The 17253-nt window shown below is 46.0% G+C and overlaps 1 protein-coding gene across 1 annotated transcript in view; it reads left to right on the plus strand.

The window, feature by feature from the left end:
- Bcas1 (brain enriched myelin associated protein 1) overlaps positions 1-17253 on the plus strand; it is a 69503-nt gene that overhangs the window by 22830 nt on the left and 29420 nt on the right. Inside the window, exons 4-6 of the mRNA XM_051185619.1 lie at positions 7293-7448; positions 8275-8319; positions 14817-15029. Coding sequence (XP_051041576.1) covers positions 7293-7448; positions 8275-8319; positions 14817-15029 — 414 coding nt within the window. The remainder of the gene's footprint in view (positions 1-7292; positions 7449-8274; positions 8320-14816; positions 15030-17253) is intronic.

A 17253-nucleotide genomic window follows, 5' to 3' on the forward strand; every position in this document is an offset into this window, starting at 1 on the left:
AGAGGGGCTATGACACCACGTTCAATGCCGCCCCCACCCCGGGCTGACTGCCGTTTTTCCCCACACTTTCAACACCCTCCTTCACCTTCGTGGGTCCCCAGTATCATTTGTGTTTTGGACTAGAGCACCATTGGTCTTTAGGTAGAACCGATGCATGGCTTTTGGAAGCATGGGAAAATATCCAGCAGTGAAGAGTGATGGGGTGGAGTAGACTTAAGATCAAATCCATTGCTGGGAAGATACTTGAGCAAACCTGGAGTGGGCAGATGAGCCGGTTAAGGCAGTGCGGTCCTATGAGCCTTGCGCTCTGGAATCACATGGGACAGGCTCTAATCCCAGCTCTGCTCTTTGATCAGAGACAAGTACTTACTCTTTTCATACATCTGTTCTTCACCTGCAAGGTTGGGAGTGTAAGTAGAGCATCCTTCATCAGTCCTCATGAGGACCAGTGTGGCATTGAGCCAGACCAGTGTGGCATGAAGCCGGACCAGGGTGTTTGGCTACCGCTAGAATGATTGTGGGCATTGTTCTCCCTCTTCAACCATCCCTCAGTAAAATCTGTGCCTACAGAACACCCTTCACGTGGCTATAGTCTAACTTCACATGCCAGTAGCACGAGCTGATTCGTTTGATTTTCCTGGTCTCATCAGGGTGCTGGAGGGGGTCTTTGTCACCCCTCCAGCACCATCCCATGAAGGAACGTTCTCTTCTGACTCTTGAAGAAGTTTCACAGGCAGTGAAAGGATTAGACAGAGAAATCCTCTAACCTAATACTACCCCACAATGGCATCTTACAAACTGACCTTGTGGTATCACAGCCATGTATTGTCATTGGTGTGGAAACAGAGACTATATCAATCTCCCCAAAGACCCACAGCCATCCCACCTCCCCCCCCCACAAACTCCCAAGACAGTGTCTCACTGCACAGCTCAGGCTAGACTGCAACTATTATGTAGCCCAGGCTAGACTATTATGTAGCTCATGCTAGACTAGTATATATATATATAGCTCAGGCTGACTTGAGACCACAAATCTCCTGGCTCAGCTTCTGATGGTTGGAATTCCTGGCCTGTGCCTCAAGTCCCTCCTTTCCTCACTCTTGGCATCCGCTAGCCAATGTGTCCTCCATTCCTGCTGATTTCCCATTTCAAGGCTGCTATATAAGCAGGGTCATGTGCTAGGACCACAGATTGATCCAGACCATAGCCTGTGTTGGTAGATACTGTCTTTCTCTTCCCATTTCATTGCTGAGTAATACTCCATGCTGTGGATTTATCAGTTAGTTTAGCCATGTTTAAAAGTTGTTTAATCATTTAATGTCTCCCAGTTTGGAGCAGTTATTAATAAAGATACGATGGACATTAATGTATGGGGTTTTGTGAATACAGGGTTTGTTTCTCTAGAAGACACGATCAGGGGTACAGCTAGCACCATCCTCAACCGTGGTCAGAGAAGTTTGTTTCAGCAGCAGCCAGCAGTTAAGGCGAGGAGACTCACAACTGATCAAAATGCTGAGAGAGACTTGAGTGATTCACCCTGACATTTATGTCACCACCTCCCCAAGTCACAGAGAATGCCGAAGAAGAGGGGACAGAGAGAACGTGAGAGCTGGAGAATGGGGGGGGTGCTGCATGCTGTGAAATGCCGTGTACTGGACATGACATGGCTGTCACCCTCACAAACTCACAGACGCTGTGATTACTTGCAGCACACCTTCAGGACATCAAACCAACGTCATCAGTGAATGTCCCAGCAGGCAGCTGGACTAAGAGGATCACGAAATAAAAAGGGACGAAGATGGAAGAGGCCCGTATTGGGGAGGTCTGGGGGTGAATGGGAGCTCTGGGCTGGATATATTCAAAATACATTGTATGGACGTATACAATTGTCAAAGAATAAATAAAAGATATTATTTTAAAATTACATTTGTTTATGTGTGTGTGCCCACACACATGTATGTGGAGGTCAGAGGACAACTTGTGGGAGTCATTTCTCTCCTTCCACCATGCGGGGCCCAGAGGTCAAAGAAGTCATTGGGCTTAGCAGCAAGTGTTCTTGCCTGCTGAAGCATCTCCTTGTTTGGCTCACATTTTTATTCTATGTATTTTATTCTATGAGTATTTTGCCTCAGAGGCCAGAAGAGGGTATCCAATTCCCTGGAGCTGGAGTTGAAGATGGTTGTGACCCATCGTGTGGGTGCTGAGAACCAAATCCAGGTCCTCTGCAAGAGCAGCCAGAGCTCTTTTCCGTGTTGCGTTCCTTATACATTATAGGTATTTCACAGGACAAAACTGTGATAGTGTCTGTGGTAATTTGAATAAGAATGCGTTCCATAGATACATGTGTTTGAAATCTTGGTCACCAGAGAGTGAAAGTGTTTGAAAGGAAAACAGGAATAAGAGGTGTGGCCTTGTTGGAGTAGATGTGGCCTTGTTGGAGAAAGCATGTCACTGGGGGTGGGTTTTATGGAATATCACTTTAACTGTGTAAAGATGTGTTACATTTGTCTATGCTGCATTTGTTTAACTGTGTAAAGATGTGTTACATTTGTCTATGCTGCATTTGTTTAACTATGTAAAGATGTGTTACATTTGTCTATGCTGCATTTGTTTAACTGTGTAAAGATGTGTTACCTTTGTTTCACTTTGCCCGCCTAAGGCACCTGACTGGCCTAATAAAAAGTTGAATGGCCAATAGCTAGGCAGTAGAGGGATAGCAGGATTGGCTGGCAGAGAGGATAAGTAGGAGGAAAAAATCTAGGCTCAAGAAGAGAGAGGAGAGAGAGAATCAGGGAGAAGAAGAGGGAGATGCCTGGGACCAGACAGGCAGCTGCCAGACAGACAGACACAGAGGAAGCTGTGAAAGTAAGTCTGGAAGGAAGGAAGGAAGGAAGGGGAGGAGGGAGGGAGGGAGGAAGGGAGGGGAGGAGCCCTGAGGCAAAATGAAGATGAAGAGAAACGGTTTAAGTTATAAGAGCTAGAGGGACAAGCATAAGATAAGGCCAAGCATTCATAACTTACAGTAAGCCTCAACATCACGAGTTAGGAGCTGGTTGGTAGCCCAAAAGGAAAAGCTTGCTTCAAAAGCCCATGCCAGGCCCAGCCAGACTTTCTGCTGCCTGTGGATCTGGATATAGAACTCTCAGCTACTTCTCCAACACCATATACGCCTGCACACCGCCGTGCTCCCCACCATGATGAAAATGGCCTAGCCTCTGGAACTATAGGCAAGCCACAATTACATGCTTTCTTTTGTAAGAGTTGACTGGGTCATGTGTCTGTGTGCAGCAATAGAACACCGGCTGGGACAGTGTTGCTAACACAGCAAAAGTTAGAATCACTTGGGAGATAAGCCTCTGGGCATGCCCGATAGGAATTACCATCATTATGCTAGTTGATATAGGAAGACCTGCCAAGTGTGGGTGACATCATTCCCTAGGCAGGTGAGCCAGGTGAGCTCCGGTGTGTATGCATTCGTTGCTGTCTTCTTCTGATGTCATATTCAATGCGATCAGCTGCTTCAGACCCCGGGTGCCTTGGCTCCCTGCTGTGATGGACCAGGAGCTGCCATCTATAAGAAGCCCCGTTTCCCTTAAGTTGCTTTAGTCAGCTACAGGAAAAGAAACTAGGGTGAGCTCTTTTAATTTTGGTGAAGCCTAAGGTATAGGTTGTGATTTTGGAAACTAGCCAGTCACTCTTTACTAAAACGAATGATGCTGGTTTCACTCGGATCAAATCATCCATTTGTTCATTCATCCATTCTTCTGGGGCATCTGTGATGGGCACGAGTCCAGGTGTAAGTGATGGACACTGGAGAAAAAGAAAAAAGCTTCCCCTCCATTCTGGGGGCGGGGAAGAGGCACAAAGAAACGAACGGGTGATATTTTTAATACAACCAGGGATTTCTCCATCTCCTTGCTCTTGCTTGATGCCTAGGCTGGAAAATTCTCCGTCCTGGGTATTGTAGGATATGCTTGGCAGCATTCCCAGAGTCTGCCTACCAGATGTCAGCTGGACCCTCCATCATGGAAATCAAAACTATCTCCAGAAACCATCACTACTACAAGTCCCTGGTGGGAGGAGGAAGGCCCAGTGTTAGAGCGAAATGTCCCAGATAAGAAGGCAATTAAACACAGGGTATACGGGATTGAGTTGTGGCAATTTAAAGCAGGGCGGTAAGGAAAGGGTTCAATGAAAATGTAACAGTTGGCAAAGACTTGAAGGAAGTAAGAGGGAATATCCCTAGCAAGCAAGAGTTCATATGCAACAACCTGGGGCAGGAAGTGATCGAAACAGCAATACCAGTCTCCTGTGGGCTCCTGGAAGCTCAATCCCTGGGCAATGTGAGAAATCTCAGATAGAAGCAAAAGAGCGCCCTTCCATCCCTCCCTCGCATCCATCCTTCAGGGAGTTGGGAAGTTCAGAATGACCCCCAACCCTTGGGATGAGGGAAAAGACTGTGTGTGTGTGTGTGTGTGTGTGTGTGTGTGTGTGTGTGTGTGTGTGCGTGCGTGCGCGCGCACGCGCACGCGTGTGTATAAGAGATGGTAACAAAGCAAAATGATACCAAGGGGAGTCAGACTCATCCTAACCGTCTATAGCACATGAAGCTTCTGGCTGTCTCTGGACACATCCACTTCCCCTACCTGTCCTGGGCACATTACAGGTATTGCCCACTCTTCCAACATACCAGGCAGGTACACAGGGCTCCCTGCATGATCAGAGGAGCAGGGAGCCTGGGTAGCCCCTACTGCCAGGCAGGAATATCAGTTTATAAAATCTGCTTAACCCTTGACCTGTAAATTTCACTCTGCTAATTTGCCAAAGGAAAAGGAGCAACATGTGAGGCTTAAAGATAAAAGTGTGCCCGGGGAAGCCGCTCAGGGAGCCAAGCACTTTCCACAGGAGCCTAAGGACTGAACTGAGTTCCCGGATCAATGTAAAAGCTGAATTGTGTAGCATGTGTCTGTACTATCACATCCTATGAGAAACAAGACGGGAGGAGGAGAAAATTGCTCACAGTTCCCGGGACAGCCAGCCAGTCTGAGTATGCAGCCACAGTAACAAGAGAGATCCTGCCTTAAAGGCAGGGTGGAATTTGAGGACCAACTCCGGAGAATTGTCCTCTGACCCCAACCTACACAGCAAGGGACATGCACAACCACACTCACACCCAGACCCATGGCCCCCACACACTCAAAAGTGAAACTGTGAGATACTTATAATGTACAAAACGTAAAACCACAATTACCCATAACTGAGGATGCCAGACAATAAAATACGTTGGAAAAACAGAATAAATATCATGGAAGGCACACAGAATGGCAGGGTCTAGCTGCTTGGTTCTGAGCAGCCGCCTCTGTCTGTTCTCTTCTTATGCAAGAAAGGCAAGTTAGGACAGACATCCTTGTCTCACTTGCATAAAGTTTTCAAAATATGTATTTATATGTATGCATATGATGGTGTGTGACTTTATGAATACTACATGCATGCAGATGCCCACAGAAATTGAGTTGGATCCACTGGAATTAGAGTTAGAGGCTTTTGTGAGGCACCTGGTGTGTGTGCTGGGAACTGAACCAAGGTCCCTCTCCAGCCCCTACTTGAAGTTTTTATTCCCTCTGTTCATCTACTAAGTATTTAAACAATACAGAGTTTTTAGATGTCTTTTGTGGCCTCTTTGCCTGTGGTGGTTTGAAAGAAAATGGCTCCCATAGGGAGAGGCACTGTTAGGAGGTGTGGCCTTGTCACAGTAGGTGTGGTCTTGATGGAGGAAGTGTGTCACTTTGGAGATGGATTCTGAGGTCTCATATATGTTGAAGATCCCACTCAGTGTCTCAGACTACTTCCCGTTGTCTGCACAAGATGCAGACTCTCAGATACCTCTCCAGGACCATACCTCCCTGCATGCCACCATCCCCTCCCATAATGATAACGGACTTAACCGCTGAACTATAAGCCACCACAATCAAATGTTTCCCTTTATAAGAGTTTCCATGGCCATGGTGTCTCTTCACAGCAATAGAAACCCCAACAAACACACTGCCCTTGATATGTAAGAAAACAGCATGGATCAAAATAAATAAAGCTTCTGTCTTTGTGGAGATGATGGTCTGTGGGCCCGTAAGGACAGAGGCTGAGATGGATGGAGTTAGTAAAGATATTGGGACATTAAAGGTAGAAAGGGCAGAGATGTGGGATGAGGGCTTTTGCTGGAGTTTTAGAGATGGGTCCTTGGAAGAGGCACCACCTAAGACTGGGAGTGGGAGGTGGGGGCTGGAGAGATGCTAAGACCTTAACAGCTCATACTGCTCTTGCAGCAGATCCAGTTGTGTTGCCAGCAGTCAACATCAGGCAGTTCACAAACACCTGTATCTCCAGCTCCAGGTGATCTGACGCCCTCTTCTGGTCTCCATGGGCACCTGCACACACACACACACACACACACACACACACACACACACACACACACACACCTAATTTTTAAAACATCCTAAAAGAAGAAGTGGCAGATAAATGAGAATTACCCATAGGCACCCAGAGGGGCAGAAGAAATTAGGACAGGAGGAACAGAGAGAAAGGAATCAGAGCGAGGTGCCAGACCTCAGAGAGAGCCACGCTGATAATGACACTGAGGAGGCCAAGTCAGAGTCTGGGCAGGGCAGTGGAGGCTGGTACAGTGTGAAACATAAAGCCGTGGAGTGAGTGAGCCGACAGGACGCAAGGAGACAGGGCAAGAGTCATGGCTGTCATGGAGTGGAGAGACCATAGTGTCTCGGCTCAGGGTCATGGTAACAATGGGGCAAGGAAAGAAATCCTTCCCAAATCACATCCCAGGTACCAACAAACTCCCAGAGTAGTTGCTGGGGGAATGACTTGTTATTGTAGTTATGTTGATGATTTGCTCTGAGAAATCCCGCAGGGCCATCGCTAGCCTAGCACACAGATAGTCAGACAGAGACCATGAAGATGAAAAACCTTGGCTTCTCCAACAACCTCCTTGCAGACTCGAAAGAAAAGGGGTTTTGTTTTGGACGTGATATGCACTGCTCAGTTTGTTACCCTCTGGCCCCAAACAATGTCCCTCCTACCAAGTGCGATGAATGTGTTGGCAAGGGAGGAAGGGAAGAGAGAAGGGCCCTTATAAACTCCCCATTGTCCTGCATGGCCGTGGGCAGAAGAGCTATGGCTGGAATTAGGGGATAAGGAAGAGAGGGGTGTGGAATAAAAGGAAGACTCTCAGAGACCACATCCAAGGAGCTGCGACTGTGAAAACTCTGTTTTGTTCCCAGGACATAGTCAACAGCGAGGGGAGAGGACAAGAAGTTGACACTCTGAGTTATTCTGTCCCTGGGGATCCAGAGGTGCTGGGGACCAACAAGGAGGACCCCCAGGTGGTAGAAACCACAGAGAATACTAACTCCATCATGAGCTTCTTCAAGACCCTCGTAAGTAGTGTTCTCTGTTTTTCTTCCTTAATTTCATTGTCCTGGTGTCTAAGGATACTTGACTGTTGTGACAGCAAGATTATCATCAGGGACACGTAAATGTTCTTTCTAAGGAAACTGTTCACCTGGCCTTCAGCGACAAAGCTTCAGAGCAGGAAGCGATTATAACAACAATGTGAGAGTCTCACCTGTGGCGTAGGAGCCGCGGTGTAATAGAATCCACCGGTAACTGCTCCCACATGTGTTTGGGTTGTATGCAAATATCAGTCTGACTTTAACAGATAGAGTGAAAAAACAATCGATAGGACGTGTCACAGGTATTGTGTTTCAACTAGTGGCCACAGAATTGAGGGGACACCTAATAGCCTTCTGGGAAGTGATTTTTGAGTGTGATCAAACTCTTGGTGGATGTGTAAGATCTAATACATTTCAGAATAAATTATGGATTTTTATAAACTGTTTATTACCTAGAGGTGTTCATGTCTCTATTTGGTCAAAGGTACTTTTCATTTATCAATTTTTGGTGTGGTAAACTAGAACACCCTGAAGAATCGTCTCTATGAAATAAGTCATGTCTCTATGAAGTACAAGTCACCCTCTAGAGCTGATTTTTTTTGGGGGGGGGGAAGGCGGGGGTTGGTGGTTGAGACAGTGTTTCTCTGTGTAACAGCCCTGGCTGTCCTGGATCTCACTCTATAGACAAGGCTGGCCTCCAACTCACAGAGATCCTCCTGCTTCTGCCTCCCGAGTACTGGGATTAAAATCGTGTGCCACCATCACCCTGCTAGAGCTGACTTTTAACATTTGTATTCCTCTCACTTTTCAGGTTTCACCGAACAAAACTGAAACAAAAAAGGATCCAGAAGACACGGTAGGTGCCCTGAAGTGCATATATGTCTGGGTTTATGCAAAGAATTTGGTTTCGATTTGCGTTTATGTGTCTCCAGTGATGTACATATCACGAATATTGTATGTCACATATGCACATATGTGAATCTACTTAGAAATCTAATAGTGCTGTTAGATTGTCCTTAAGGTGTTTAGGTTAAGATTGTGGTTTTGTTTTGATGGATTCTGGACTCCGCAGTGCTGGCCACTGAATCCAGGGCCTCCTGTCTAGTAGATGAGGCCTCTACCCCTACCCTGGTTAACGGTATGTTAATAAACATTTTAGTGGGATGCTTGAAAAATGGCTAGCTATGGCTATAGAATGTCATAATACCCAGTTGCTAAATATACAATAGATACAAGTTACTAATAACTGTAGCATCATCATCTTTTTTTCATTGTTTTGAAAAGAAAACAAGGGAATGCATTAAAAAAAAAAAAAAAGACAAAGACTTCCTCTGAAGTGGAAGGCAGAAGCTGCTGCAGCTCTGGGAGTGTTAATGTGTTTTCCATTTTCAAATAATTTGAAAAGTGATCTCTGTTGAAAGGCAGTATTGAACTGAAACAGTTGCCATGGGAACCTGCCCAGTAAAAGGCTGGGTAGAGTGTGGATCCTGCTGAGCCTGTAGGCTACAAGAGTAGACCATTCCTCTCCAGGTAACCCTGGGATGAAGTCACCACCTTCTTACGGGTGTTCCTCCTGCTGCCTGACAGGGCTGGTGGCCCGCAGTGGGACATGAGGCTTAAGCGTCTTGGAAACTGTGAGACGGTTTAAGCTGGAGAGAGCACTGGAAGTCCTTTGGCAGGGATGGGATGCAATAGGTGGCTTAGCCAGCCCCACTCGTCTGCTGCTTAGGGTTGAAGGAATTAACTAAAGCAGAGGTGTGGGCAGCACCCTTTATCTCTTCCCAGAGAGCTTGTGTTTGAACTCCAGGTCACTGATGCGGTGGCTGTGAGACCCTAACTTAAAATCTCCACATCTGTAAAATTGGCCCAGGGTGGAGGGAATGGGATGCAACACCTTGCAAACTGTGGAGCCCTGTTTGAATGTAGTCAACCCTGTTTCCACAATCACATAGTGGATTGAGAGGATACTCTAGACTAATTTTCTTCTCCCATTGAAAAACAGATTCCTTAAGATTACTCATTTGCTACGAGGCAGCTAAGGTCATCTTCCATGAATGGTTGGGTCAAGATGCTTGTTTCTGTGTTTTTCAATTCTTGGAGCCCCATGCTCAGCACACTGGGCTGTCAACAGTGGAGGATGTGGGTGTGTTGGGTGGCTTCCCAAGTGACCTGATTCGCTCTTTCTATTTAGCTGCTCCATGTCCCAAGATCCATCCGCAAAGCAAATGTGGTCCTCGCTGGGCATACCTTGTTGATAAAATCTCCCTGAACCAAAGTCCCTCCTGGGAACTGGTGTTTTTAGATGAGGGATTATGAATACAGACTGCTTGTGATGCCCAGGAGCAGGCCTCTCTTGCTCTATATTTGTCTTTGGGGCATCTTTCCTCTGAAGTTTCCAAAGTACTTTTGAAAAGTCTCCATCTCTGTCACACTTGACCCTGAGTCTTCTTTATATATACTTTCACTTCCTTATTTTTATACATTTATTTTGTTTCATGTGTATGGGTGTCTTGTTCACGTGTGTGTAAATGCACCACATGTCTGCAGTGCCACGTGCATACAGTGTGTATGGAGGTCAGAAGAGGTCATCTGATCCTCTGGAATGGGAGTTATAGGAGGTCATCAGCCATTATGCGGGTGCTGGGAACCGAACCCAGGCCCTCTGGAAGAGCAGCCAGTACTCTCAACAGCTGAGCCGTCTCTCCAGCCCCCTGGGTAATTGCTCCCACACGACATGCTTCTTGAAAAGCCTCACAGCATTTGTAACTTGAGTCAGCAGTTTGTAGTGATGTAGCAGAGTTATTTTGATTCCTCCTCTCTCCTCCCATTTTGGCTCAATGAATTGGTTCCCACCAGAAACTTCCTTTGCCTGGAAAAAATCTGCCCATATGGAAGTCACTCAAAACGCTGTGGGTGCTATTATTTCCATGAAGGGTCAACTTCAGATTCAAAGGAAATTGGTGTGAGGATGACAGTCATTTGGTGGTAATATTTAGCCAAGAAAACAAAACCAGGACACAAGGCATCAGTTGTCAATGGGTAGTTTATTGTTTTCCTTTCCCAGGCAACATGTTTAAAGCTATTGGTAGAGACTGAAGTGTTTGCCTTTTGGATTTGGTTATGTTTCATTTCATGTTTTAGGTCACATAATCAGAGCTTAAACGGCCTGTCCCTGCCTTAAGCAAACAGGCATGAGGGGAGTTGTTTTTGCTGGGTTGGGGATGGAGTTCTGAGGTGTGTTGATTTGGGTCATTTGCATAGGTGACCCTGTTAAAAACCAATGTGTGCCTGAAATTGACTGTGAGTATACCGTTTAGTGAATCATTTTTGAGAACTGTTAAAAGGTAAGTATTCCCATGGTGCTTTGTGGCTGGGAGATGAGTGACACACCCGTAATTAGCTGTCACAGTGTCTGAATATCCTTTGAAACGGAAAAGAACAAGTGAGTTTGTTTAAAAGGACATTTCTAAGCTACGCCTGCTGTTGTCCAGAAGGCAACCAAGGCAGACAATGTCTGTGATGGACATGCTGGCCAGAAGATGGTGGAGACGCAGGCTAAGAGCAAGAAGAAACGCCTGGACAGCCCCAGGCTAGGACTGGCCTTTAGGAAGTTCTTTAGGCATAAGGTCTGTATCTCCTCTGCTAGGAGGGAAAAGGGCCCTGCTCCTCATCTCTAATGCCTAGGGTCCAGTGTCCACCAGCTCCAAGTCAAGGAATCCTGAGCCTTGGGTGGCTGTGGTCACTGAGGGGGAGTTTGAAGATACTAAGGCCTGAACTTGGGGCATTTCTGTCCCCATAGCTATAAACATTTCAGATTGGTTCCTTCCGAGTGTGGACCAGGGTTCCGAAATTCTCACCTAGTGTTTCCCAAACGTCAGTCGATGGCATACACCTTCACCACTTTACTTTAATATACTATTAATCACTTGATATTTTTACACTAAAATTGACTATTCCTATTTAAACATGCCAAAATAAATAAATAAATAAATAAGCCTTCATTCCGTCATATGTGGAAACCAGAATGATTTTTCCTAACGGAAAAATGGCCTTAATGTGGCTCACTAAAAGTGATGATCTTGCTCATGTCTGTAGAGCTTGGAGTCTAGTGTCCTCCAGGCTTTTCTTAGGAAGGGATTGGCTGATGGTGGAAACTGATAGAGCCATCCCAGCAGCAGACAGACCTGAACGTCACTAACTCAGGAGTTAGAGAGAGAAAGTATGCTACCTGAGTGTGGCTTCCATCCTGGTTGTAGAAGTTGTGGTAGGCCATCCACTCCTTGGGAAATCCTCTTCTAACCTCAAGATAACAACATTACCTTGCTGTCATTCGCATTCCCCGTTCCCTCTGTTGACTGAGTTTATACTGAGCCCACATAGATGCCCAGGGGAAGACAGTGGTGAACAGTGGCAGAGCCAGTCCTGATTGGTAAAGGAGCTCAGCTTTGGAGACAGACTCTCGAGCATGAAGAAAGGCACAGTGCACATCCGAAACCCCCAGTCCCAAGGGGCTTGGACATAGACGAGACCTCAAAGCCCCACCCCCACAGTGACATACTTCCTCCAACAAGGCCACTCCAACAAAGCCATGTGTGGTGACAATGTGTACATACCCAAGGCCAGGCATTGCCTTAAAGCGCTTGGCCAATGCCCATCCTCTCAGTGAGGCAACTGCAGTTTTTTGTGGTTTTTTGTTTGTTTGTTTGTTTTATTTTGTTTATTTGTTTTATTAGAAGCCAGCCAATGAGCTCTTCTACTTTTCACATAGCCGTTGCTTTGGGTTCTTGTTCTAATGTTTGTACCTCACTGAGAACTCCTGTGTTCCACATCCAGAAATAAAATCAAGGGGATGACTTACTTTAAGAAAATAGTCCCCAGAGCTGTTATAATCACATGGGTAAGGTCACCAGGTAGGATATAGCATGCACAGTGAAATTCAGACTTCATTCACACGAGAAATAATTTTATGTTGTCTTGAAATCCATTCTTTTATATAGTAAATTATTAAGAAAAAGAAGTAATTTTAATATACATTTAAGTCTATTTCATGCAATATTTTGATGTACTTATGGTAGAAAAATTATTATTTGCTGATTTGAAATTCAAACTTAATGGGACATTCCTTTTTTAAAAATCACATATATGTGTGTATGTCTCTGTGTGTGTGTACACGTGTGAATGCAGGTGCCTGGGGAGTCCAGAAAGAGGGCATTGGTCCCCTGGAGCTGGAGTTACAGGTGGTTTGGATGGATGCTGGGAACCAAACTTCAATCCTTTGCAAGAGCAGGATGCTCCCCAACCACTGAGCAACCTTCCTACATTGTCATTTTTCAATTGCAGCCTGGCTACCCTCTAGAGTAGCTTGCCTCTGAGTCAGACTGGAACCTTTACTGTCTCATACAGCATCCAGAGGAAGAATATTAAATTATATAAGGGAGGCAAAATGCCATTCGTGAGTTTTCTGTGGAAAGTGAGAAGTTAGACGGACAGGGAATGCAAAAGCAGATGTGGCTTTCCTGGGATTCTGTCCCAGGAATCGACTGAGCGGAAACCCGGCCATGGCAGGATCTGGTCCTCCTCCCCTCTCAGTTTAGGGGTAGCTAGATCATAGGTCCCAGTTTCCCTATCTGAAAATATAAACATTGGAAAGGTCGGGCCATGGTCAGTGTGGTGCACACCTGTAGTCCCAGAACGAACTCTGGAGACTGGGCAGAGAAATAACTAGCTGTAGCCCAATCAGAGCTACTTTCAAAGACCTTTTAAAACAGCCAGAAAGAATCAAGAACCAAAAGTATTTTGAAATTCTAAATATATTTTGATCTAAATCCCATTTTTATTGTCAGAAATCATCATCTGAGAATTTAAAGGGTTTGAGTCCCTGAGTCCAGAGAGCAAAGGAAAGACAATGAAGATGCTTAGGATAAAGAAACCGTTTGGAAGAGCCTGATGTTAAAACTTGAATGTCAATAGTCATTCCCCAGTGACTCGGGGAAAGCAGAGACCAGGAATTAACAGGGATTCACCGAGGGAGTAAATGATGCCTTGAAGCAAGTGGGTTGGTACCTAGCTATGTTCTCAGCACGAGGGCAAGAAGGGGATGTAGGGGAGAGAGGTAGAAGCGAGATGATCAGGAGTTCCAGGTCACGCTTGGCTGTGCAGGGGTCTGAGGCCAGCCTGGGCTGCATGAGGCCCTTCGGGGTGGGAAAGAGAAGAAAAACTAGAGAGGAAAGAAAAGAGAAAAGAAAGGACGGTGAGGGAGAAAGGGGGTGAAGAAGCATCAGGTGCTTTGGAGCTGGACTTCGGCACAGCCTGTGGAGGGCGGTGAGGAGGGCTGGGGTGGAGGTTCAGGAAGGAAGGGCAGGGAGGAGCAGGGACAGGTGTCACATTTGAAGAGGTTATGTGTGGGGTGTGGAGGTCGCATCTAGAGTGTAGGAGTGGGGTCTGTGGAACTCCATTAGCTCGTAGCCGCTCTCTGCCTTCTCCGTGGCCTGGATCTTCCAAAGTGGGATGTGGGAGAAAAATTTCAGAACTACTATGGCCTTTATTTATCTCCACCCTTCCTTAATTTCCAGTTTGGCTTGGTTAAAAAAGAAAAAAAATTGATCATGCTTATAAAATAAATACAAGCCATTGTGTATATTCAGAATATTTCCATGGATGGGAGCCAGGTCAATACTAGTTGAAGACAAAGGGCCTGGATAAAAAACAAACAAAAAAATATTTTTCTCTGTTTTCTTTCCTTCCTTTCTTCTTTTTTTTTTTTTTTGCAATGATTGATTGTGTGTGTATGTGTGAGCGCGTGCATGTGCACATGTGTGAACATGTATGTATATGTATGTGAGTACACACATATAGACAGACACATGGGAGCCACAGCACACATGTGCAGGTCAAAGAAAAAGTTGCAGGAGTCTCTCCTTCCACTATGTGGGTTTCAGGGATTGAACTCATGTCATCAGGCTTAGAGGCAAGCTCCTTTACCCACTGAGCCAAGAGCCAGCCCAGAATTCCACTTTCTAATTACTTACCTACTTTCCCTGAAACCTACCCCCTTGATTTTACATATGTAAGCATCACTACTAACAAGTCTCCCCCTTTTTTTCTTTCTCAAAAGGAAAATATCTGGAAAATTACACATATATGTATATGTGTGTGTGTATATATATATATGTATATATACATATATATATATACTGTTATGCGCACAGTGGAAACTTGCATAAAGCAGAAAATCAGAAAAAAAAAGTTAACATCATGCATGGCCTCAGCCTGCGCCTGTTTTAACAGAGAATCTTTTACTCTTGAAATTGTTTTGAAGTTTTCACTTCCCTTTTTACAAACAAAACTTTATAGGATGCTGAAAATTCACCTGCTACTTCAACCAGTCTCAAGTCTGATCAAGCCAGCTTCACAGCCCAGGAGACCCAAGGGGCGACCAAGAGCTCGAAAGGCTGCAGCCCGCCAAGTCATGTGACACCCGCAACAGCCAGCGACACAGCAAAAGAAGGAAGCAAGGAAAAGTCGGGGCCCAGCTCATTGCCCCTGGGAAAGCTGTTTTGGAAGAAGGTAAGTCTGGCTGTGAGGCATTTGCAGAGTTCTTGCGGCTGAGCTGACTCAGGAATGACCTCCAGTGGCAGGTGGACTTTGATTCTCAGGGGTTACTGGTTGCCTTCTTCCTCCATGACTCCTAGGCTTTTGGAGGGTGGGGGAGAAAGGCATGTGAACAAGTGACAGTTTTCAATCTTTGAGTCACTGGGGTTGGTGACAGAGGGCTGCGGTGTGCCGTGACTATATTGTCCCTCTGCAAAGGTCGATAACCCGGGCTTCCTCAGCACGCACCGTGCTTGGGGAGAGGACCCCCTGTTTGTCTTCACCTCTCCCAGTCAAGATACAGCCCTGGTCAGCTGATTCTTCATCCCCATTTCAGAAAATAAGGATGCCCCCCACCCAGATCGCCAGCAGGGGACGTAGACTACAGCACAGGTGGCAGGAGGTACAGCGTGCACAGAAATAAGTGGTGGCCGGGCTACGGTGCTCCAAAAGAGGGGGGCTCTAGGTGTCAGTGAAGATGAACCCCACTTCACACATGTTCTGAACTCAAGAAGCCGGGTGGATTAATACAGCTGGGAGCACCTCCCTCAATGGCAGACTGCGCAAAACCCCTGCCCCGTGGCAGACTGCGCTAAACAGTGGCGCATGCCCGGTCGGTTCCACTCTGTCGTCGGGAGTTCAGCGGGACCTCTGAGCCACTTTCTGGTTTGTTTCTTGTTGTACAGAAAGTTTTTCTTCTGGATTCTTCCAAGGACACTGATTCCAACCATTCATGCACACATTGGAACACGTTAACTGATGCTATTTTAATCCTCTTTCTGCCTGCATACTAATTTAGAAGACTTTTGCCAGCAGTACAATATAGGAAACAATTTCCAAATGATTTATGTGCACATACCGTCGGCACAGGACTTTGGTGACCCATATTTGAATACTCACATTTAAAAAGTGATTATATATTAATATGTCTGAGACTTACATGTATTATGTATATGTATTTGTCATCTATATAGCTATATACCATATATACAAGTACACATGGTAGTTATAAATATACTGAGCCAGGCTTGGTGGCACACACTGCCATTCATGAGGCAGAGGAAAGAGGATCTCTGTGATTCCGAGGCCAGCCTAATATATATATTTTTCCAGGATAAAATAGAGAGATCTGGTCTCAAAAACAAAACAAACAAACAAAAACAGAATTGTACATATCTTCAAAGCATATTAGCATATTAAGCTTGAGGTCAACAGATTTTTGCAGGCTGAAGAGGTGGCTCAGTGGTTCGGAGCAAATGTACTGCTCTTGTAGAAAATCGGTTCAGTTCCAGTGTCCCCACGAGGGCTCACAACTGCCTGCAACCCCAGCTCCAGGGGACCTGACACCGCTGGCTTCTGTGGGCGGGCACACACACACATACACACACACACACACACCTACCTTTTTTGAAAGCAGGTTTATTGCTCAGGGTGAGGCCAAGTGCATTGCGCTTAGAAAGGAATCCAGTGAAAAGGGAGCAGGTTACATAAAAAGTGGTCTGGTGCAAACGCGAATTTGGATTCTCCAAGATGCACACACACCGAACAGAAGTAATGTAGGAGTGGTTTAGGGGGAAAGTCCTGTGAGTGGCAAAGGCATGGAGGCAGGAAACCAGTGCTGAGGCCACAGTCAGAGGTTGCTGTCGGGTGTGTGTGAGACAGAGAGAGACTGAGACAGAAGGGAGGAAGAGTGTGGTCTGTCTGCAGCTGGTGCTGGCAGAGGCAGAGGGAGTCCCAGACTGGACAGGGAAATGTGACCCAGGGCCCTCCATGCTCTGTCAGTGACAGAGTCATCAACCAAAGCACAGTAGTGAGCTGAAGGTGTGACAGGTGGAATCTGTCCCCGAAGTAGGTCTGACCCACCTCCAAGACATCTCATGCTGAGCCATCTGGGCTGTTTGACCCGATGACAGGCTTCCCTGTCTCCATGTGGGGACTAGGTAAGGAAGCCGGAGAAGGGCTAGATGCTCCCAGAAATGCCCAGGATTTGTGGGAAGGTCTGACTCTCTGTGATCTCGTGTGACATGTGAAATCTATGAGCTGGGACCATCACATGATCAAAATGGGCCAGCTCCTATCTTAACGGAAAAAATCTCTTTCAAAGAGTTGGACACATTCTTTTAAACAAGAGAACCCTTGTCGGTGGAGCTTACATGGGTAAGCTACGTGCTGTATAGGTCTTTATATGGTTTCTGTCATG

The sequence above is a fragment of the Phodopus roborovskii genome, unplaced genomic scaffold, assembly GCF_943737965.1.
Source record: "Phodopus roborovskii unplaced genomic scaffold, PHOROB, whole genome shotgun sequence".
Taxonomy (NCBI): domain Eukaryota; kingdom Metazoa; phylum Chordata; class Mammalia; order Rodentia; family Cricetidae; genus Phodopus; species Phodopus roborovskii.